General features: G+C 42.3%; 1 protein-coding gene across 4 annotated transcripts in view; it reads left to right on the top strand.

Annotated features, from left to right (window-relative positions):
- Positions 1–23,612, top strand: part of UBN2 (ubinuclein 2) — a 103,234-nt gene that overhangs the window by 35,166 nt on the left and 44,456 nt on the right. For all 4 annotated transcript variants that reach the window (XM_073327286.1, XM_073327287.1, XM_073327285.1 and 1 more), the window contains 2 exons: positions 1,366–1,478; positions 11,795–12,293. In XM_073327286.1, coding sequence (XP_073183387.1) covers positions 1,366–1,478; positions 11,795–12,293 — 612 coding nt within the window. The remainder of the gene's footprint in view (positions 1–1,365; positions 1,479–11,794; positions 12,294–23,612) is intronic.

The raw sequence follows: 23,612 nt of genomic DNA, 5'->3' as shown, positions 1-23,612 counted from the left end.
GCCCTGCCCTTTCCACCCAAGGCCACGGCCCTTCCAGGGGCTTGGAGTCAAGCCCCCGTACTGATAAGAATTTAATATTACTTTCACCCCTGAGGTGATGTCAGTCTCATTATTTTGCTGCTCTCATATAAGGGATTGGGAAGTCACAAGGTTTCCTAACATAAATAACCTGAGATTTCTGCAGGCTATCTAGCCTTCCAAAGCTACGCAGCGGTTTAAAGCAGGCAAACAAATTGGACCCATACCATTTTTAAAAACTTGTTGAAGTCTGCTCATGTTATTTCAATAAAAACCAACATCGCCATATAAAATAAAATTCAATGTGAATTCCTCTAGATAGGGAGGATATTTACAATTTCATGAAATATATTTGCAAGATTAAAATTGTTCCTAATGCCCAAATTAGCCTTGGAAAAACATTCCCAAAATATTTATTTAGTTCTGTTCTGAAAAGTGACTGCGTTTTATTAAAATTTACGCTGTCTGTTTCTGTCTCTTGTTGGTTACAACTCATTCTAGAATCTGTTTATACCACCCTTTGGACGGAGCCAGTGGGATTGCATGAGTTCTGTGTCCGTCCTAGAATTTTCCATCTTCTCTGATGTCTTTGCCTGCTGTCTGGAATTTTTCTTTACTTGGCAGAATAGTTGTGGAACCAGACATGTCTTTTCCAAGGCTGCTGTTGAATATTCAATTTATGTATCTTTTAAATTTTTAAAAACATTTCTTAATATTTCAGTATTGCCATACACTCTAATAGCACAAGGGTGGTACCTTATTCACGTAGCTGAAGTAGTGTAACTTAGGTCAACTTTACCCGAGTAGTGAAGACAGGCCCTTTCAACTGTTGAGAATAGGCCACTTCCACCTTAATTGAATTGGCTCATTAGCACTGACCCCCTCCTCCCCCGCCACTTGGTAAGGCAACTCCCATCTTTTCATGTGTTGTGTATCTATACCTGCCTACTATATTTTCCACTCCATGCATCTGATGAAGTGGGTTATAACCCACAAAAGCTTATGCCCAAAGAAATTTGTTAACCTCTGAGGTGCCACAAGGACTCGTCGTTGTTTTTGCTGATACAGACTAACACTGCTACCACTCTGAAATATGTCTAATTTGTCATCTGAAGTGGTGAGAAGCAAAAAGAAAGTACATAAGAAAATATGTAATTGGGACCTTGAGCTCGTGGTTGGCTAAACAGGTGAAGGAGTGCCCTTCACTTTTTTTTTTTTCTTCTTCTTTAACCCAATTGCTTAGTAGTGATGTCAGCTCTGAATTGCTAGACATAAGGCTGAAGCACTTTTTATATAATAATAACATTGTAGAGCAGAGGTAACACTATCACCGTTTTGGTTCTTTAGGTATCCAAACTAAAAGAAGGAGAGGACCGCGGGATTAAGAAGCGGAAGCGGAAAGAGGAGGGGACAGAGAAGGAGAAAAAGCCTCGGAAAATGAAAGTTCCTAAGCAGCTGGGGTAGGTCTGTCTGTCAGGTTTTTAAAGGAGAGGGCACCTCACAGCAACAAGAGAAGCAATAGCTTAATGTTCCCTCACCCCCTGTTGAGTTTGTTTGCCAGTCTTTACTTTTTTGCTGAATATAGTTAAACATAAATAGTGTAGGCAGAATTTGAGTTTTTTATTTTTGAGGGATATCGATTTTTTTTAAAAGCTTTTTTAGATTTTTATCTGTTTAAATTTTCACAGCTCTGGAAAGTTATTTGACTCCAGCTGTTTTGGTGCTAGAACAATGGGAGGAGGGGGGAAAACATGAGAACTTTCTGCGATGAGGGAGTTTATTTCCCCCATGCTCCTAGTGAAATGGTTAAACTATTGTTTAACTTTCCAAATTTACCTTCAGATAGAGAACAAGCCTGAAAAATTTTCAGCCTAAAGGTGCAAGGTTATGAATGACTAAAGTCAGTGTTAAGGTTGACGAACAGTTTCCATTCTAAGTGCAACTGTTCTGGCTATATATGAGAGAAATGGGGATAGATCTGAAGGTGCTATTGTAGGTCTTCTGAGTGAAATAATCTGCTATTGAAAACCAACTCAAATGTTTCATAATCTTTTCTACTTTTTGTTTGACATTGAAGTCATTATGCAAACCTGAAAAAGCCAATGTTTGCAATATATACTCTTATTGTGACCCTTCTGCCAACATGTTGCAGTCATCTCTTATCTATGTAAGTTCTGGCATTTAATGTGTTGCAGTACCTAGTAAATGGAAAAATAGCAGGTTAGCCATCCATAGCAACAACAAAATATAATAGTCAAGCACAGACAGTTTTCCCGTCCAGTCTTGTTTTCCTTTGGCCTCAGTTGTTTTTAATCCTTGGTCCCTTTATTTCTTCTCTTCTCACTACCAGTTTTGATCTTAATGCAATTTCTAACAAACTTAATTGGTTGACCATTTAAAGTGGAGAAGTGCTTCTCCAAATAGCAAGTACAATTATATGTATTATTCAAGGTATTAAAGGCTTGCAAAATTATGCCGTTAAGTTTAAAGATTTGGAGTTTTTTGGATGAAGAACTTTAAGTAGTTATGCAGAATGTAAGTTTTGGACATAGGACATTTTAAAAAATGCCAATATATTGCTATCATAACTCTACCATTCCCATCTTCAGTATTCCTTCAGCATGATCTTTATCATAAGGAATTTAAGCAGTCTTCTGCAAGATGAAATCGTAAATCTGAAGAGTGATGTAAACCTAGGTGGTGTATATACATATACTTGTGTAATTGTCTCATCCATTACTATCTGCTTTTGTATACCATGGTGATAGGGTTTTCAGAGAGCCTAATGTACACAGACAAATACAGAAATAGAATGTTATGACACTCTCTGTGCTGTTAGTCCAAAAAGGAGTGTGTTATGCGCTCTACTCATAGTGCCATCTTTAGCTAAGGTTACACAGCCATTCTGCATTTCATTTGCTTAGTTATAAGTATGCCAAATTTTAGCCACGTGGGCTGAAATTTCCCATGCTGGGTGCCTGCCTCAGGCTGGCTTTTTTGTTTAAATTTCAGCAAAAATGGTTCAGTAGTTTGTGAAAATAAGATGAGGGAAAAGTAAGTTGTTTTGCCCATCAAATCAAATCCAAAAGCTGTGTCACTGAGAAGTTTAGTGCCACCATGCTTTGGAACAGTGACTGGAAATTTGACAGGGATGTCATCCTGGCCTTGGACGTGTCTCTTGCTGTTCCTGTGATTAAACCACACACATTTGTCCAAGTTCTAAAGATTTGGGGGAAAAAAAAAATCTCAATTCATACATGCTCAATAGAGTCTTGTTGGAGTTTGACAGCTAAATTCTGCAGGGCGGCAGAGGCTGAGCAAGACTTGCTTTGTAGTTGCTGCTCCTGGCTGCAGTGGCACTGAACAGCTGACTTCAAAAAAGGGAGACGGTCTCTCTTTGTAGTCTGTGTTCCCCTTGCTGGGGCTCAGGCAGCAAGGAGGAAAAAGCCTTCTGACTTAAATGCAGAGGGGATGAGAACTGGACCTGGGATGGGTGTCAGTAGAGAGAGTAGATTGGGACAAGAGGATTGGGGGAGACCAGGGCTGGGATAGAATTGTGGGAGTAAGAGCTTGCCTTGTGTGGTGGGAGGAGAGACTGGAATTGGGAGCCAGCTGTGGGGAAGGGAAATGTGAACATGAAAAAGGACTGGGAACCAGTTCAGGGGGAAGACTAGGATTCAGAGCCATTGCAATAGGAAAGAGAGATCACATGAGGAGCCAGTGGTAGGTTAGGGGCTGGGACTGGCTAGATAAGGAGGTAAGGAGACTGTAGTGAAGAGCCTGGGGTGGGAAACTGGGAGTGGGAGCTGAGGTGGAGGAATGAAGACTCCAACATGCTGTTCAGAGGGGAGGCTAGTATTTACTAGCTGAGAAAACTGAGACTGGGATTAGAAGCTAGAGGGGGGATACTGATACAAAGAGCTGGTGGAGAGGGCAAAGAGAGGATTGGGATAGGTATAACTTGGAGAGCATGGGGCAGAAGAAGTTAGGCCTGAGGGGACCATTAGAGTGCACTCCCCTCCAGAACCTGGAATGTAACCCAAAATTCCCAAATCTTGCCATTACCTCTGCTGTCAGCAAACATCTGTGAACCCCATTAGTAGTGTTTCTTTCCATATACATGATGACAATCTGATAGTGCTATCAGTAACTCTGTTAGCTTAAGTGGCAGAGATCTGTGTTGTGAATCTGACTCTGTTGATGACCATGTAGGTGACCATATGATTCCACATGATGGAATGTCTGTTTTTTCAGTTTGGTTTTTTAAAAACCAAAGGGATTACACTCAATTTAAAGTTAAAAGAATGTGAAGACATTAAAAGAATGTTAAGTTTGCAAAGATAGGCACTCAAGTTAGCAAATGCAGAATGAAGGTTACCTGTGCAATCATAATTTGGTCCCCTTGTCCATATGTGTTATAGCCTTTAGTTATGTGGTCACATACTATATGACTTTGTAAATGACTGCAGGATCGCTAATGTGACGCCACTTTTTAAAAAGGGGTCCAGAGGTGATCCTGGTAATCACAGGTCAGGAAGCCTGACTTCAGTACCAGGCAGACTGGTTGAAACAATAGTAAAGAACAGAATTGTCAGACACATAGATGTATATAATTTGTTGGGGAAGAGTCAACATGGTTTTTATAAAGGGAAATCATGCCTCACCAGTCTACTAGAATTCTTTAAGGGAGTCAACAAACATGTGGACAAGGGGGATCCAGTGGATATAGTGTACTTAGATTTTCAGAAAGCCTTTGACAAGGTCTCTCACCACGGTTTCTGAAGCAAAGTAAGCTGTCATGGGATAAGAGGGAAGGTCCTTTCATGGATCAGTAACTGGTTAAAAGATAGGAAACAAAGGATAGGAATAAATTATCAGTTTTCAGAATGGAGAGAAGTAAATAGTGGTGTCCCCCAGGGGTCTGTACTGGGACCAGTACTATTCAACTTATTCAGAAATTATCTAGAAAAAGGAGTAAACAGTGAGGTTGCAAAATTTTGCAGATGACACAAAACTATTCTAGATAGTTAAGTCAAAAGCAGACTGCGAAGAGCTACAAAAAAATCTCACAAAACTGGCTGACTAGGCAACAAAAAGGCAGTTGAAATTCAGTGTTGATAAATGCAAAGTAATGCACATTGGAAAACATAATCCCAACTGTACATGTAAAATGATGGGGTCTAATTTAGCTATTACCACTCAGGAAAGAGATCTTGGAATCATTGTGGATAGTTCTCTGAAATCATCCACTCAATGTGCAGCAGCAGTCAAAGTGAACAGAATGTTGGGAATCATTAAGAAAGGGATAGATAAGAGAAAATATCATATTGCCTCTCTATAGATCCATGTTATGCCCACATCTTGAAGACTGTGTGCGGATGTGGTTGCACCATCCCAAAGAAGATATATTAGAATTGGAAAAGGCTCAGAAAAGGTCAACAAAAATTATTAGGGATATGGAACCGTTTCCATATGAGGAGAAGTTAATGAGACTGGGACTTTTCAGCTTGGAAAAGAGATGACTAAGAGGGGATATGATAGAGGTCTATAAAGTCATGACTGGTATGGAGAAAGTAAATAAGGAAGTATTATTTACTCCTTCTCATAACACAAGAACTAGGGGTCACCAAATGAAATTAATAGGCAGCAGGTTTAAGACCAACAAAAGGAAGTACTTCTTCAGACAACACACAGTCAACCTGTGGAACTCCTTGCCAGAGGATGTTGTGAAGGCCAAGACTATTAACAGGTTTCAAAAAAGAACTAGATAAATTCATGGAGGATGGGTTCATCAATAGAATCATAGAATATCAGGGTTGGAAGGGACCTCAGGAGGTCATCTAGTCCAATCCCCTGCTCAAAGCAGGAGCAATCCCCAACAAAATCATCCAATAGCTATTAGCCAGGATGGTGTCCCTAGCCTCTGTTTACCAGAAGCTGGGAATAGACGACAGGGGATGGATCACTTGATGAGTACTTATTCTGTTCATTTTCAATGTTGGAAGACAGGATACTGGGCTAGACGGACCTTTGGTCTGACCCAGTATGGCTGTTCTTATGTATGATTGGTAGACTGTATATAGCTATAAAGCAGAATAGTGTTTGTGCATCTACTTTACAAGTCTCAGTAATGCATTATGGTGGCTGTTGTCATTGAGATTAAAACTTCTTATGGATGGGAAGGTTGTTTTGAGTTTCTTCTCTCCCCAACTTCAGAGCAGTAATACAGATGCAGAGTTGAGACTGGCTTGTTGCTCAGACAGAAATTTGCAGTCTAGATAGGTGTACATTAACAAATTGCATGGAGAGGGCATGTCTACTCTGCCCTGCATTTTGGAGTTAGGAAATGCGAATAGCTGTGTATACCAAAGAGCTGTGCTTTATCTCTCCTATGAGGATACTGTGAGTGCAGTCTTAAAGGTCCTGAGATCACACTAATATAGATTTGAGTTCACGCTCAGAGCGTCTGCATGGGAGAGTTACAGAGCAGCACTTTGGTACACACTGCTATCCACGTCTCCTTAGTCTGAACTGCGGGGCATTATAGACATGTCTGAAGTTTGGCATCAGAATTATATACCTTAGCTGGTGATTTCCACAGTTTATTTTTTATAATAATTGTAATAATACTCTGTAGTAGCACTTCAAACCATAACTGTTAACTAATGAAGTTCTTGTTTGGGAATTTCCATGGTTTTGCATTCATAATTAACGTTTAAATATCCATCGTAATGCCACAAAACCTTGAGCAGGGAAGAGAGAAGCAGGAAAAATTAAGTACAATAGAACCTCAGAGTTACAAACACCAGCGTTACGAACTGACCATTCAACCACACACCTCATTTGGAAGTACACAATCAGGCAGCAGCAGAGACGAAAAAAAGCAAACGCAATACATTTAACTCAGTACTGTAAACTATGGGGGGGAAAGCGGGGGGGGGGGAACGCAGCATTTTTCTTCTGGATAGTGAAGCTTCAAAGCTGTATTATGTCAATGTAAACTTTTGAAAGAACAATCGTGTTTTGTTCAGAGTTACAAACATTTCAAAGTTATGAACTACCTCCGTTCACAAGCTGTTTGTAACTCTGAGGTTCTAGTGTGTGCAAAAGGAGCCTGGAGTCCATGAAGATCAGGATCTCTGCTCTGACCAGGGCCCCTTACCAGCTATATTTTCTCTTCCCTTCTCTCTTTTTCATGTCATGAAGTCTCCTTCACATCTTTAGTCTCCTTTTTTCATTTTGCCCGTCTCTTCGTGCCCTTGCTTTCCTTTGCTCCATTCACATTGGTTAACGGCAGGTGCCCAGAGAGGCATGCAGTGAGAAATATATGTTATATGACGAGATAACTGGCTCTGTGGATGAGGGGAAAGCAGTGGACGTGTTGTTCCTTGATTTTAGCAAAGCTTTTGACACAGTCTCCCACAGTATTCTTGCCAGCAAATTAAAGAAGTATGGGCTGGATGAATGGACTATAAGGTGGATAGAAAGCTGGCTAGATTGTCAGGCTCAACGGGTAGTGATCAATGGCTCTGTGTCTAGTTGGCAGCCGGTATCAAGTGGAGTGCCCCAGGGGTCGGTCCTGGGGCCGGTTTTGTTCAATATCTTCATAAATGATCTGGAGGATGGTGTGGATTGCACCCTCAGCAAGTTTGCAGATGACACTAAACTGGGAGGAAAGGTAGATACGCTGGAGGGTAGAGAGAGGATACAGAGGGACCTAGACAAATTGGAGGATTGGGCCAAAAGAAAGCTGATGAGGTTCAACAAGGACAAGTGCAGAGTCCTGCACTTAGGACGGAAGAATCCCATGCACCGCTACAGACTAGGGGCCGAATGGCTCGGCAGCAGTTCTGCAGAAAAGGACCTAGGGGTTACAGTGGACGAGAAGCTGGATAGGAGTCAACAGTGTGCCCTTGTTGCCAAGAAGGCCAATGTCATTTTGGCGTGTATAAGTAGGGGCATTGCCAGCAGGTCGAGGGACGTGATCATTCCCCTCTATTCGACACTGGTGAGGCCTCATCTGGAGTACTATGTCCAGTTTTGGGCCCCACGCTACAAGAAGGATGTGGAAAAATTTGGAAAGCGTCCAGCGGAGGGCAACAAAAATGATTAGGGGACTGGAACACGTGACTTATGAGGAGAGGCTGAGGGAACTGGGATTGTTTAGTCTGCGGAAGAGAAGAATGAGGGGGGATTTGATAGCTGCTTTCAACTACCTGAAAGGGGGTTCCCAAAGAAGATGGCTCTAGACTGTTCTCAGTGGTAGCAGGTGACAGAACAAGGAATAATGGTCTCAAGTTGCAGTGGGGGAGGTTTAGGCTGGATACTGGGAAAAACTTTTTCACTAGGAAGGTGGTGAAACACTGGAATGCGTTACCTAGGGAGGTGGTGGAATCTCCTTCCTTAGAAGTTTTTAAGGTCAGGCTTGACAAAGCCCTGGCTGGAATGATTTAGTTGGGATTGGTCCTGCTTTGAGCAGAGGGTTGGACTAGATGACCTGCTGAGGTCCCTTCCAACCCTGATATTCTATGATTCTATATAGAAAGTGTTGCTAGAAAGGTAAGGTGGAAAGCAGTATTGTTGCTCTTTATGCCTCCAGTCTCCTCCTCCCTGCATTTCTCCATGCCTCTCCTATACCATTCCCTGTAGTTTTCTAACTGTATATCATCTTCAGATTTCATGTGTAAAGATTTCAGTGCTGAATGTTTCAGTGCTTGAAGTGCTGTGATACTCAGGCATTCATGCACTAGTGAAATCCTAACACGTTAAATGTGGAGTTTGAGCGTCAACTTCAAGTAACTCATTGATGTTGAGCTCTAAGATGATACTGAATTCCAAGTTGATAATGCCAAATAAGACAGCATTTGAGGCACTTGCAGCATGTTTTTTCCTAATGCAGACTTTTCTCCTCTGATTCTTCATGTTCTCACTACAGTGTATTCCTTTTTACACCTATTCATTTTTACCTCTATCTGTTGTCATTCCTTTATTTACTTCTTAGTCTACTATTTTTCATCTTTTTGCCTTGTTTCTTCTCATGTACATCTTCTTTTTGCTCCCTACAACTTCACCTGCCCTTCTTTCCACAACTAGACTCTCCTGTCCTGCCTGCTCCCGTTACATTTCATAACCACATCAGGTTTCCTTTCTCAGTAAATCTCTGTTAACCTCCTCAGTCCCTAGCTTTCTGCTCCAGGCATCCATCCTATCCAGTCTTCCTACCAATTTAGTCTTTGTTAGTTGAGACTTAAAAATATATATCCAATGGGACAGTGTCATGTTTTCTGTTCTCTGATCCTGGAGAACTTTTTATAGTCCTCCAAAATCTTAAATATTTGTAACAAACAGGCAGGGTAACTAAACTATCTTTTACTTTGATCCTTCCTATTCTCTCTGGATAGTACACAAAGATAAAGATTCTTAATTTGACTCTTGGGAAATTCTCCATGAATTAAAACTGACCTGATTGTGAGTGTCTAAGAATTAAATATGAAAACCTGTTATTGCTTATAACATGCTAAAAAAATCATGAGAAATTGAGGAACTGTATAAGAACTTCATTTTTATTAAGTAGGATATAAATATTAATCCTACACTTTCAAAATTCTTTGGAAAATTTTCTGCCATATGATAGTTAAACATACCAAATCACAAGCAAACTGGTCACCATTCAAATGTTTGGAGGGCAATACAGGAAATAGCTTTAGAATATAAGTTTAGACTCTGTCTTAACTATGGAGTCTACTGATTCCTCCATAATTTGCTCTTCACCATTCATTAGGATAAGCTTTACTTCATTAATACTGTATTGTGTGCAGGATTTAGTAGTGGTGGATGATGAAGAAATGGGCAGCGTGCAAAAGGAGCAGTTTGGTTGGAAATGAGGTCTTTAATGTTTTGATTGGGTAAAAATCTCATGGTGCATGCACACAAGGCTGACTTTGCTCTTAACATAAGAACATAAGGATGGCCATACTGGGTCAGACCAAAGGTCCATCCAGCCCAGTATCCTGTCTGTGGACAGTGGCCAATCCCAGGTGCCCCAGAGGGAGTGAACCTGACAGGTAATGATCAAGTGATTTCTCTCCTGCCATCCATCTCCACCCTCTGACAAACAGAGGCTAGGGACACCATTCCTTACCCATCCTGGCTAATAGCCATTAATGGACTTAACCTCCATGAGTTTATCCGGTTCTCTTTTAAACCCTGTTATAGTCCTAGCCTTTACAACCTCCTCAGGCAAGGAGTTCCACAGGTTGACTGTGCTCTGAGTGAAGAACTACTTCCTTTTATTTGTTTTAAACCTGCTACCCATTAATTTCATTTGGTGGCCCCTAGTTCTTATGGGAACAAGTAAATAACTTTTCCTTATTCACTATCTCCACACCACTCATGATTTTATATACCTCTATCATATCCCCCCGAGTCTCCTCTTTTCCAAGCTGAAAAGTCCTAGCCTCTTTAATCTCTCCTCATATGGGACCCGTTCCAAATCCCTAATCATTTTAGTTGCCTTTTTCTGAACCTTTTCTAATGCCAGTATATCTTTTTTGAGATGAGGGGACCACATCTGTATGCAGTGTTCCAGATGTGGGCTTACCATGGATTTATATAAGGGCAATAAGATAGTCTCCATCTTATTCTCTATCCCCCTTTTTTTTAATGATTCCTAACATCCCATTTGCTTTTTTGACTGCTGCTGCTGCACACTGCATGGACATCTTCAGAGAGCTATCCACGATGACGCCAAGATCTTTCTCCTGATTAGTTGTAGCTAAATTAGCCCCCATCATGTTGTATGTGTAGTTGGGGTTATTTTTTCCAATGTGCATTACTTTACATTTGTCCACATTCAATTTCATTTGCCATTTTGTTGTCCAATCACTTAGTTTTTTGAGATCTTTTTGAAGTTCTTCAGTCTGTTTTGATCTTAACTATCTTAAGCAGTTTAGTATCATCTGCAAACTTTGCCACCTCACTGTTTACCCCTTTCTCCAGATCATTTATCAATAAATTGAATAGGATTTGTCCTAGGACTGAGCCTTGGGGAACACCACTAGTTACCCCTCTCCATTCTGAAAATTTACCATTTATTCCTACCCTTTGTTCCCTGTCTTTTAAGCAGTTCTCAAGCCATGAAAAGATCTTCCCTCTTATCCCATGACAACTTAATTTACATAAGAGCCTTTGGTGAGGGACCTTGTCAAAGGCTTTCTGGAAATCTAAGTACACTATGTCCACTGGATCCCCTTGTCCATATCTTTGTTGACCCCCTCAAAGAACTCTAATAGATTAGTAAGACATGATCTCCCTTTACAGAAACCATGTTGACATTTGCGCAACAATTTGTTCTTCTATGTGCCTGACAATTTTATTCTTTACTATTGTTTCAACTAATTTGCCCAGTACTGATGTTAGACTTACCAGTCTGTAATTGCCAGGATCACCTCTAGAGCCCTTAAATATTGGCCTTATATTAGCTATCTTCCAGTCATTGGGTACAGTAGCTGATTTAAAGGACAGGTTACAAACCATAGTTAGTCGTTCCATAATTTCACATTTGAGTTCTTTCAGAACTCTTGGGTGAATGCCATCCGGTCCCGGTGACTTGTTACTGCTAAGTTTCTCAATTAATTCCAAAACCTCCACACTAGTTATTTTTATTATTATTCTTCCTCCCTACTTGGTTATTTTTGAGCTGTTGTGAATTCCCACAGAAAGTGATTTTGTCATTGGCAGTTATATGCGTTCTAACAGAAGTTTCTGTTCTCTGCAGAGTAATGGCTTTAAATTCACACAAATCTGAGAAGAAGAAGAAGAAGTTATACAAGGACTCGCTTTCTCTGGCAGCCATGATCCGGAAGTTCCAAAAGGAGAAGGAAGCCCTGAGGAAGAAAGAATCCAATCCAGAACCCCCAGTGACTGTTGCCATCTCCACCCCTAGTAAACCCCCTTCCTCCTCTGCTACCACAGGAAATGATGTCTCAGACTTGAACCTCAGGGTTACCGATCCTGTCCTCTCCATTTTTGGTAGCACAAATGAGCATGAGCTCCTGCAGGAAACCGAAAGTGCCCTGGAGATTCTGGGAGAGATTGACTTTGACAAGCTGCTTGACGGCACCTCTAATGGCAGCCCAGCGTCTGAGCCATCAGGAGAGAATGGAAGTGCCACTCAGCCAACCAATACCTCTCAGGTCATGACACCAAAGCAGGTGCCTGCCCTCCCAGAAGGCCTACCTGTACTTCTTGAAAAGCGCATTGGAGACCTACGAATAGTAAGTGTAAACTCATTGGTAGCGGATTGCATTCAAGGATCATTGAGAGCCGAGAGTAATAGTTACAGCCTGAGCTGTGATGTCATACCCTTAAAATGCTGGTAGAAATATCAGGAAGGGATCATAATTGTTTGGTTGACCCCCAGGGGCTATGAGTAAGATTAATTAGATGAAACTAAGCAAAGATGATGTAGGTTGAATATAAAGGAAATATTGTTCTGTTTAGTTTATTTCAACTTACAATAGCTTGTGGAATGCTTTCCCTAGGGAAGTTGTGGTAACTTCATTGCTTGAGCTAAAATGACTAGACAAAACAGTTGAATATTCTGTACAGAAAAATCCAGCACTAGTGAGGTTTGGGCTCGGATAGACTAGATGACTTAAATCTTTTCCATCTTTAACTCCTAATTCCTTGCTCATTTATTTTGCTAATAATGTCTTTTTATTCATGCCCTTCTTGCCAAGTTCAGTCAGGAAGGAGTAAACCTGTGATATTTTTAAAGAGACTTTCCCAGTTTGTGTTAGGGAGAGACACCTGAAAATATGTCCTTTCGATTTCAGTGGTAATTTTTAGAACTTTGATTCTTTTGCTAATTTTAATGATTTCTAAACATTTTCATTTGTGGAGGTAGGAAGGAGGACAGAGTCCAAGTTCATTCACAAAGATACTGTCAGGTGTAAAATCTTTGAGGATTTAGGTTTTTTTTTTTAAATCTAAGTTATTTTATTGTCATCTTAATCTTATTGAAACTGAAAGTATTGATTTTTTTCACCATGCTGCTTGTTTACTGTGTGCATATCAATTTGAAGGATGAAAAATAAACTAGTCAGTTTTTCTTTGAGTGATTAAATGTCCATTCCACTTCAGGGGTGCGTGCACCCAGTGCACTACAGTCAATTTTTTCCTTCAGTAGGACCCATTGAGGCATCCCCAGCTACCCTGCACTGCTGCATGGTGTTACAGAGGGTGGGGCTGTCCCTGAGCTCCCCCTCCTCAGTTCCTTCTTACTGCCCATGACAGTTGTCATGCTATTGCAAGTTCTGTTCTTCTATTTATATATAACTTGTACACATTTTTATTAGTTTAGTAGTTTATAGTGTTAGCAATAGTTATAAGTTTTTCTTTTAAATGTTTTTCAAAAACTTCAGTTCTCATTACTGGAAACCGTACTAGGGCATGTCTTGGTCACTAGAATTTAAGCCCTGCTGATCCTGCAAGGAACTGATGCCACTGAGTGACTTGCATTCCTGTTGCCTGAAGCGTCTTGGGGGGTTGCACATCAGAAATCAGTCTCAATTTTGTAGGGACTTTAAACCTAGAACCAAGAAAGACAGGACAGGCAGACTTAAATTTCTCCTCATACAAGAAGCGCTGTGCCTTCCTGCTTGGAATGGATGCTGAGTGCTTTGGCTTCAGTGAGGAGCACTCGACCTGTATTGTGTGAGTCTCTGCACTGGTCACCTTTCCCAGTGCTAAGGAAGAAACATTGCAGGTCTGCCTCCAAAGGGAGAGGGAGAATCCGTGGCACCGAAGTTCAGCAGGCATGCAGATAATGGAAGTAGAGAGCACTCGAAGCTGAGACACTTCCTGAGGCAATCGTCCGCTCAGGCAGGACTGTCAACTCTGGCACAGGCACTGTCATATCCAGCTCCTGAAGTGGCACTGTGAGGCTCCTCTGTGCTGTCTGCATTGACCCGTCAGCCAGAGGCAATCTTGGTGTCATCAACTCCAGTGGCTTATACTGCTGCAAGTGACTTATTGAGTCTCTTGGTACCATTGTCTGAGGTGGTGTAGAGTCCTCTTATCTGGCACCAAAGACCACAGGTCAAACTTTGCCAGCTACTACAATACAGACTTTGGTACCATGGATGCCTCATTGCGTGGTGCTATCAAGAGTGAAGCTGGTGACTCCTCTGGTCCATCATCCCAGGATTTCCAATGCTGATCACCAGCACGAACATGAACAGCGCCTCCCTTCCTCCTTGATCAGAAGAGGCTGATTCATCTTCGGACTATGAGGTTAGCTCATATGTCTTGCAGTCATGTCGTATATTTCATCATTCCCCTCTGAGGTCTTAACACCCTGGCACCCAGAGCAAGCACTGTCCTGGCTGATGTGTAGCAATCTATGGCCTGGAAGTAATTAGGCTCCTGGGCCTAACCAATTGCTGTTTTGGAACCCTTGAGAATTGCCACCTACTTCCAGGTCCTTTCCACACCCACTCCATTCTGCTGCATCAAGTAGGTGTCAAGTACCATCCCACCAAGGAGATCATGCCTGGTAACAGGCTCAGTACCACGCAGGAGGATGTTGCTCAGGTGAATCTCCCCTTTGAAAAGCCAGGGGAGGGTCTACCTCTGCCAATTTTGGCTTCATCCTCTTCATCACCTGATGAGATGGTGGTTTCGGAGGATTCGTCACCCCCACCTGTTGACTGTTTGGCCCATGAAGACCTTTTAAAAAGAGTGGCTTCCACCTTGAATATCCAGATGGAAGAAGTTTGAGTCATCCCACGGGCTGATAGACATTTTAGCAACTGCAGGACCTTCTTGGGTGGTGCTTCCAATTAATGAAGCTATCGTGGAGCCCACCAAGGTTTTGTAGCAAACTCTGTCTTCCCTTCCTCCCACATCAAAGCTGGCTAAGTACAAACCCTTCAAATGTGTATGGAGAGGTGTGTGTGGGGGGAGTGTTGTGTTTTCTCCTCTTCAACCAGTTTTGACCCTGGTTACAGATGCTTCTGTCCTCGGGGTGGGCTCAGCTGGGTTCCCTGCAGGTGCATGGTTTGTGGTCTACACAGGATTTAACTCTGCATATAAATGACAGAATTGAGGGCCATTTAGCTGGCTTGTCGAGCTTTCCATTCCCATACCAAGGGAAGAAATCTGTGTGTACTTACAGACAATATGGCAGCTACATTTTATGTGAACATGCAAGGAGGGGCATGCTCAACTCTGTGCTAGAGGCAATCAATCTATGGGACTTTTCCATCACCAGTTAAATCAGCCTCAAAACCTCTCACCTTCCATACATGAAGTACAATTTGGCAGACCAGTTAAGCAGATTGTTTTACCAACCACCACGAGTGGTCTCTGCTGGGCCTTTCCAAGTCCATTTTCCAGCTGTGGGGGACTCCCCAGGTAGACCTCTTTGCAATGAAAGTCAGTAGGCAATGTCATCAGTTTTTGCTCTCAACAAGATCACAGCCTGGAATCTCTTTCACAGACACTTTTCTGTTACCCTGGACAAACCTGATCTTGTACGCATTTCCTCCAGTTCCACTCCTTCCCAGAGTATTGTTAAAAATCAGATAAGACCATACAATAGATCAGACTTATAGCTGCCAGTTGGCTGTGGCAACGCTGGTTTTCCACTTGATCAAAGTCAGTCACTCTGCCAGCAAACGCACATCTAATCTCTTGGGACCTCCTCCACCCCAAACTGCAGGCCCTCCACGTGACAGACTGGATCGTTCTGTGGCTAACCTCCTCGGAAGAGACTTATTCAAGAGGAGTTAAGATATGCTTTTAAATCATAAAAAAAAATCCACTGGATATATGTATCTAGCAAAGGGTAAGAGATTTTCCATCTTGTCCCAGCAGAAATCTGTTTTCCCTGCTCCGATTACCAGTGCATCATATACCGGATTATCTGTTATCCCTAAAACATTAGTTTAATCAAACAAAGTCCATCTAGCAACTATTTTGGCTTTTCACCCTCTGATAGTCATTGTCTTTTTCAACTCTATGGCAATAAAGTTTTTGAAGGCTCTGGAGAGGTTGTACCCTCAGGTAGAGGATCCTGTTTCCCCTTGAGACTTGAACTTGGTGTTATCAAAACTAATGGGTGCTCCCAATTAAACCTTTAACTATATTTTCCTTGCTATATCTCTCAGTGAAGCTAGCCTTTTTTGTGGCAATCGCCTCAGCCAGCAGATTAGGTGAATTATGTATTCTAATGAGGCAAGTAACATATCTTTTTTTGGGCCAATTTCTGTTGGTGAGGGACACAACCTTTCAAAAGCTTGTCTCTCTCTCTCACCAATAGAAGTTGGTCCAATAAAAGATATTGCACCACCCACCTTGTAGCCATGTTCTGCAAAAGCAGAACTGAAGGACTTGAGAGCTACCTTACAATCTCGTGTGTGTGTATGTATACACACCTACAAATAAGAATAGGTATAGTAGGTCACACACTGCCTAGAGGTCATGTCCTGGTCCATTTTCTGTTTTCCGTAGATTCTCTGAAAGAGCAAAGCAATGCTCTTCATGTTCTACATCAACAAGCAGTGGGGAGCAAGGTCCCCCTCCTTGTGTGCCAAAGCCATGAAACTCTGGTGCATAACCCATCAGATCCATATATCCATGATCTACCTCCCAGGCTTTCAGAATACCATAGTCAATGCCCTTAGCAGATGCTTCACAGGACTACAAATGGGAGCTGGATATTCAGATTCTCTGAAGTATATCCCAAAGATATACTGTCGCAGGTCGACCTTTTTGCCCTCTCTGAAAACAAGAAGTGCCATCTTTTCTGGTTAATAGGGGGTCTGGGTCACCATTCCTTGGGAGACGCCTTCCTTCTACCTTGGAAGAAGGGTATTTTTTGAGCGTTTTCCCCCTCCCAAACTCCTAAAATTACAGGCCATGGAAACATATCAGACAGGACAGAGTCATAGTTATCCTTATAGTGCCTAACCGGCCCTGACAACTTTGGTACTTGTCTGTCCAACCGAAGTTCCAGCTGTTCTTCACCTCCAGTCTCAGAATGTGGATTGCATGCTTTATCCCAGCCTAGCTGTTCAGTGCCTCAGGGCTTGGTTCCTCAATGGTTTTCAGGGAGGGCTAGAGCATTCCTGCTCTGCAGACGTACAGGTGCTGAGCAGAAAGATGTCAACCTGCACTACTTACCTACAAAAGTGGAAGAGCTTCTCTCACTGGGTCAGTTATTGCTCCTTTCAGCCTGATTCTGTTCCAGTTCCGCTCATCCTGGATTACCTGCTGGGTCTGAAGAAATTAGGATTCTCCATCAGTTTGGCTAAGATACAATTGGTACAGTTTTCATCCCTTGGTAGAGGGATTATCTGTATTTGCTTAGCCAGCATCATCTAGGTTAATTAAGGGGTTGGGCAATCTCTATCCCCACATTAGACAGCCCAACCCTACCTTAGACCTCAACCTTATTCTCAGTCACCTTATGAGACTTCCATTCGTACCGATGGAAAACTGTTCCCTGCTCCATTTATCTACAAAGACTGCCTGCTTAGTTACCACAATGTCAGTCTGTACAATTCAGGAAATTAAGGCTTTAGTGGCACATTCCTTCCCTTATGGTGTTCAAGGGTGAGGTCTCCTTATGCCCATGCTCTGAATTCTTACCAAAAGTTCTGTCAGATTTCCATCTTCATCCATCCATCTACCAGTATTTTTTCCAAAATCTCGTAGTTATCTGCAGGAATCTTTCCATACCATGGATATTAGAGCTTTGTCCTTCTATTAGATAGGACCTGACAATTTTGGAAGGTACCCCAGGCTCTTCATCTCCACCGTGGATAGGTCCATGGGATTTTCTGTCTCTACTCTGTCAGAATAGATATCTCATTGCATTTCCACAGATGTCCAATTTCCTCTCCCCCACCTTAGGATGATAGCACGTTCAATCAGATCTCAGGCAACATCTGTGTTATTACTTAAAAAAAGGGGGGTGGGGTGGGGGGGAACCAATTTCTGAGAGAGAGAGAGCTTCCAAATACACATGTACAAAACAGTATACCCATATCCATGCCGTCAGATATGGTATGGTACTTAGTTCTGCGGTATTATCGTCCGTTATGGACTCTGTTCCAAAGCTCCCTCCTCCAGGTGACTTCTGAGCAGTATCCCCTTGGAAAGTAGAGCACTCATAGGGACACTACACAAGGAAGAAGTGGTTATTCACCTTGTGCAGTAACTGCAGAGTTTTTTTCAAGCTGGCCTCCCCACTGATGCTCCACTACCCTCTGTCCTTCCCCTTCCCTTAGGACTGTTCCCTGGGGGACACTGGGATAGAAAAGAAATTGAGGGTGGATTGCCTGTGCACCCCATATAGCCTTGGTGTCTGGCATGAGGAGGCCTAGGGCGCATGTGCAGGCCAAATGGACACTACTAGCTGAAAATCTCCAATCAAGGGCTTAGGTGCACATGCGCCTCTTAACATGGAGCAACCGTAGGGACACACATCTTGAAGAACGGCAGGTATTGCACAAGGCGAGTAACCTCTTCTTCGATATGTGTGGCACATGTCCGTTCCATGGCCCAACTCCTTCCCCTCTATATTGAAGTCTCTTCAGTAAGAAGAAACTGAAGAGGGTTGGGTATACCACCATCCAGAGCGGCAGGGGGTGCATAGGCCAACTCAGTGGATACCACTGAGGGAAAAATCTCCAACAACAGTGCACTTGGAGATGCACACACCTGAGGGTGCAATGGACGTGTACAACACATCTACTCCTGGGTTAATTCTGCGCTCCAAAATTAAAAATTATGCACACAGTATTTTAAAATTCTACATACTTTTGTTTGTCAAAATAACATGATATAATCATGCTCCCGTTGTCACCTCCGGGCGACCCAGGGTTCCTGCTGTCAGCCCTAGGCGACCATGCTGGGGGGGAAACCTCAAATTCTGTGGGGAACATTAATTCTGTGCACATTCTGCATTGTGCAGTGGCACAGAATTCCAGCAGGAGTACACATCTTGAAGAACAACAATTATGGAACAGGTTAGTAATCGCTTCTTTCTCGTCCATTACTTGTCCAAGTTCTCCTATGCTAACAGAACTTTGCAATTTTTGGGACTCAGAAATTAGAGAGGAATGTTTTATTTAGAAATGTTTCCATCTAAGATACAAAAATGCAATCCTTTCTATTGGACTTTAAATTTTGAAAAAGCTTGTTTTTACTAAATTCTAATTTTTAGATCAAATATTACCTGAAAGTCTCTCTTAAATTTACTGTTTTCCCCAAGTGTGTTGGAGTTTCTTAACTGGTGCTTGGAGAAATGATTTTTTTCTGAGGATCCTTCACTTCCTTCCCTTTTTCTGTGCATAAGTTTACAAAATTCTTACTTGGTCTAGGGTAATGGTTAATACCTTTTTTTTTTTTTTAAATGAGTGATTAAAATATTCATAATCATCATGGTAAAAGTGAGTATTGTGTCTAGCCTAGTACATTTTTATGCCACATTTTGCTAGGCTTCACTATGTGACTTAGTCAAGGCCTCCTGACAGAGTACAACTAGAAATAAACACAGTCCAGATCCAGTATGTGGTGATGATCTGCCCCAAGTTGACCCTCCATTTCACCGTGTACCATGTTACCCAGCTGGTCTGGAGAAGGCTTTTCAAAATAACTCACACAGTCTCATCCTTCAGCATTTGATCATTGTGGTGTTTTTCTGAATAGTGTGGTAACTTCTTAGGAAAGCAAGCCTATCCTATAAGAATAGGAGGTGGCCTGGACATCAGTTGAGTAAATGTTTGGGAAAGAAAACTGTGTTGTGATTTGATTTGAAGAAAGATGCTTCCTTGGCATACAGTGAAATGTGGTCCCCTTGTTTAAACATTATCAGTGAAAGAAAAAACATTTTAAAAGGCACAGAGATAAATGGTTCCCACAGACTATATTTAAAGTTGTTGTTTTTTTAAGGTGGTTGCAGTTTTATAAGAGTTTTCTCTGTTGTTACTAGGGTTTTTTGCACAAGTTTGTAGGATGGGGAGAAGAGCTGGTGGTCAGTTTAAAAATGAGTGGGTTTATTAAATGATTTGTTTTACATGACAGCTTTTTTAAAATGTAGTTCAAAAAGCCATCAACTGAAGATTTTTAACAGGCTAAATAGTTCTTGCTGAGTCATCTTTTCATAAATGCTCAGATTGTAGGAGTATGAGTTATCTAGTCTGGTCAGCTATGGATCACATTGGCTGCAGACAGTGATGTTAACATAGGTGTAATATCTTTTAAAACCGTGACATTCATTTAAATTAGGACATGCTCCTACTAAACATTTCTTTTTTTTTTTAAGTAAAAGTAAATTCCCAAATTTGTTTAAAAAAACAAAAAAAATCAGGTAATTCCTTCCCCCTCACATACTGCTACCTCCACTGTTGTGAGACAAGTAATATTTAATTTCCAAGTAATTCTAGTGCTTTATAGAACAGAAAAAAGTCTACCGGGAAGCAGTCTAATAGGGAGACTGCAGGATGACTTTTTCTACTGTGAGAGTAGTTGTCCAAATACCATATAATCCTTACAAGTCAACAGTTGAGTATTATCCTAGAGAAATCTATGTGATAAAATGTATCCAAATCTCTAAATGTTTATCTCTTCAATGGAAAACTACCATGTGTGCCATTTGGCAGACCTACAGTGCTGAGATCACCTTTGAACCTTTATGTTTGGGGATGTTATTTTCAAGCATGTACTGTCTTCTGGGGAACAGGCTCCGAGGGTCATTACAGTACTTCAGTTATTCTTGGTCAGTTCAACTCCTCTCACCACCCTAACTAATCTTTCTCAGCAGGTGTTCTGATACGAGGCTAAAAATGATGCAAGAGAAATTAATACAAAATATCTGAGAGTGAGGTTAGAGTGGGGGAGGAAAAACACCATATCAATGTGGCTGTCAAAAGGAATGAGATTTAGTGTGGAATCCACTTCACAAAAATTAACCCTTTTAAAGACACACTGGGGTTGAAATGCTTGCTATTAAATCCACTGTCCTGTGGCAACGTTATAAGGAAAGTTCTTGTAAAGTTTATGAATGTTTCTTAATAGTCTTTTACAAAACAAGTGCTTCAGGGTTTTAAAAATAGATACAGATACAATGCCAGATTTCCAGACTCTACAATAAGAAAGCAGTGAACACGGTCCAGCACTTAAACTAGTTTGCTATTATAGGCTTGTCTGTGCATGATTGAAGGACAAAACATATAACACAAAAAGCTTTTTTTAATGATTTATTATTGAATATTAAACTCCTATTTTCTTATGCAGTACAAAATGCACTATCCCAACAATCAGCTATTTCACTTTCAAACATACATGTGTCTATTACAAAAGAATGAGAACAGGTATTTCAGTATAACATTGTCAGCTCAAGACATCATCTGTCTGCAATTTAATTGCTATTGTCAGAATAACACATTGACTGTGGAAATAGATTGGAGAACGTTTTTCATTTTTTAAAAATTTGACATTCCCTATATAGTCAATTGCACTGCTGTGTGATTATCACATTATCTATAGACTCACATATTAGAATATTACACTTGCACAATGCTCCAGGCATTCACAGGCACACTCTTTTCAGTGGCCTAATGTGCTAAAAATAGTAGTGAAGATACAGCAGCATCGGTTAGCAACGTAGATACCCAAGGTCTCCAGGCCAGCTTGTACAGCCTGTGTTATAGCCCATGCCACTGTCTTCACTCATATTTTTAGTCTCTTACCCACGTTAGCTTTAATCTAGCTATGCCTACCAGAGCTGCCAATCACACCTTCAATTTCAGTGTAGACTGAGATCAATGGAAAGGAGTAGGAGCAAGGTCATCTTCCCTCCCACTCCCCATAGGGCTAGGAATAGGAAGATACAGGAACAGGAGGCGGGAGCACAGATAGGATCTCCACTCCACAAAACCAAAGCTGGAGAGAACACTGGACAGCACCATAGAGGAGGATGTGGATGTGGCTCCTGTCCGCATGGTTCCTTCACAGGGATTCCATCAGGAGCAGTGGAGATAGGTCCCCTTAGGGTATGTCTACACTACGAAATTACGTCGAATTTATAGAATTCGGTTTTTTAGAATTCGGTTTTATATATTCGAGTGTGTGTGTCCCCACAGAAAATGCTCTAAGTGCATTAAGTGCATTAACTCGGCGGAGTGCTTCCACAGTACCGAGGCTAGAGTCAACTTCCGGAGTGTTGCACTGTGAGTAGCTATCCCACAGTTCCCGCAGTCTCTGCTGCCCATTGGAATTCTGGGTTGAGATCCCAATGCCTGATGGGGCTGAAACATTGTCGCGGGTGGTTCTGGGTACATATCGTCAGGCCCCCGTTCCCTCCCTCCCTCCGTGAAAGCAAGGGCAGACAATCGTTTCGCGCCTTTTTTCCTGAGTTATCTGTGCAGACGCCATACCACGGCAAGCATGGAGCCCGCTCAGGTAACCGTCACCGTATGTCTCCTGGGTGCTGTCAGACATGGTACTGCATTGCTACACAGCAGCATCAACCCATTGCCTTGTGGCAGCAGATGGTACAGTACGACCGGTAGCCGTCATCGTCATGTCCGAGGTGCTCCTGGCCACGTTGGCCAGGAGCGCCTGGGCAGACGTGCGCAGGGACTAAAGTTGGAGTGACTTGATCAGGTCATTCTCTTTAGTTGTGCAGTCAGTCCTATTGAACCATCTTATGGTGAGCAGGCAGGCGATACGGATTGCTAGCAGTCCTACTGTACCATCTTCTGCCAGGCAGGCAAGAGATGAGGATGGCTAGCAGTCCTACTGCACCGTCCTCTGCCGAGCAGCCATGAGATGTGGATGGCTTGCAGTTCTTCTGCACCATCTGCTGCCAGCCAAAGATGTAAAAGATAGATGGAGTGGCTCAAAACAAGAAATAGACCAGAGACAAATGAGTACAAAAGACAATGTTTTGTACTCATTTGCGTCCCCAGCCCCCCCGTCTAGGGGACTCATTCCTCTAGGTCACACTGCAGTCACTCACAGAGAAGGTGCAGCGAGGTAAATCTAGCCATGTATCAATCAGAGGCCAGACCAACCTGCTTGTTCCAATAAGAACAATAACTTAGGTGCACCATTTCTTATTGGAACCCTCCGTGAAGTCCTGCCTGAAATACTCCTTGATGTAAAGCCACCCCCTTTGTTGATTTTAGCTCCCTGAAGCCAACCCTGTAAGCCGTGTCGTCAGTCACCCCTCCCTCCGGCAGACAATCGTTCCGCGCCTTTTTTCTGTGCGGACGCCATACCAAGGCAAGCATGGAGGCCGCTCAGCTCACTTTGGCAATTAGGAGCACATTAAACACCACACGCATTATCCAGCAGTATATGCAGCACCAGAACCTGGCAGAGCGATACCAGGCAAGGAGGCGACGTCAGTGCGGTCACGTGAGTGATCAGGACATGGACACAGATTTCTCTGAAAGCATGGGCCCTGGCAATGCATGCATCATGGTGCTAATGGGGCAGGTTCATGCTGTGGAACGCCAATTCTGGGCTCGGGAAACAAGCACAGACCTCATAGTGGGACCTCATAGTGTTGCAGGTCT

Source organism: Lepidochelys kempii, chromosome 1 (genome assembly GCF_965140265.1).
Source record: "Lepidochelys kempii isolate rLepKem1 chromosome 1, rLepKem1.hap2, whole genome shotgun sequence".
Taxonomy (NCBI): Eukaryota; Metazoa; Chordata; order Testudines; family Cheloniidae; genus Lepidochelys; species Lepidochelys kempii.
This window is presented reverse-complemented; position numbering and strand designations above follow the sequence as displayed.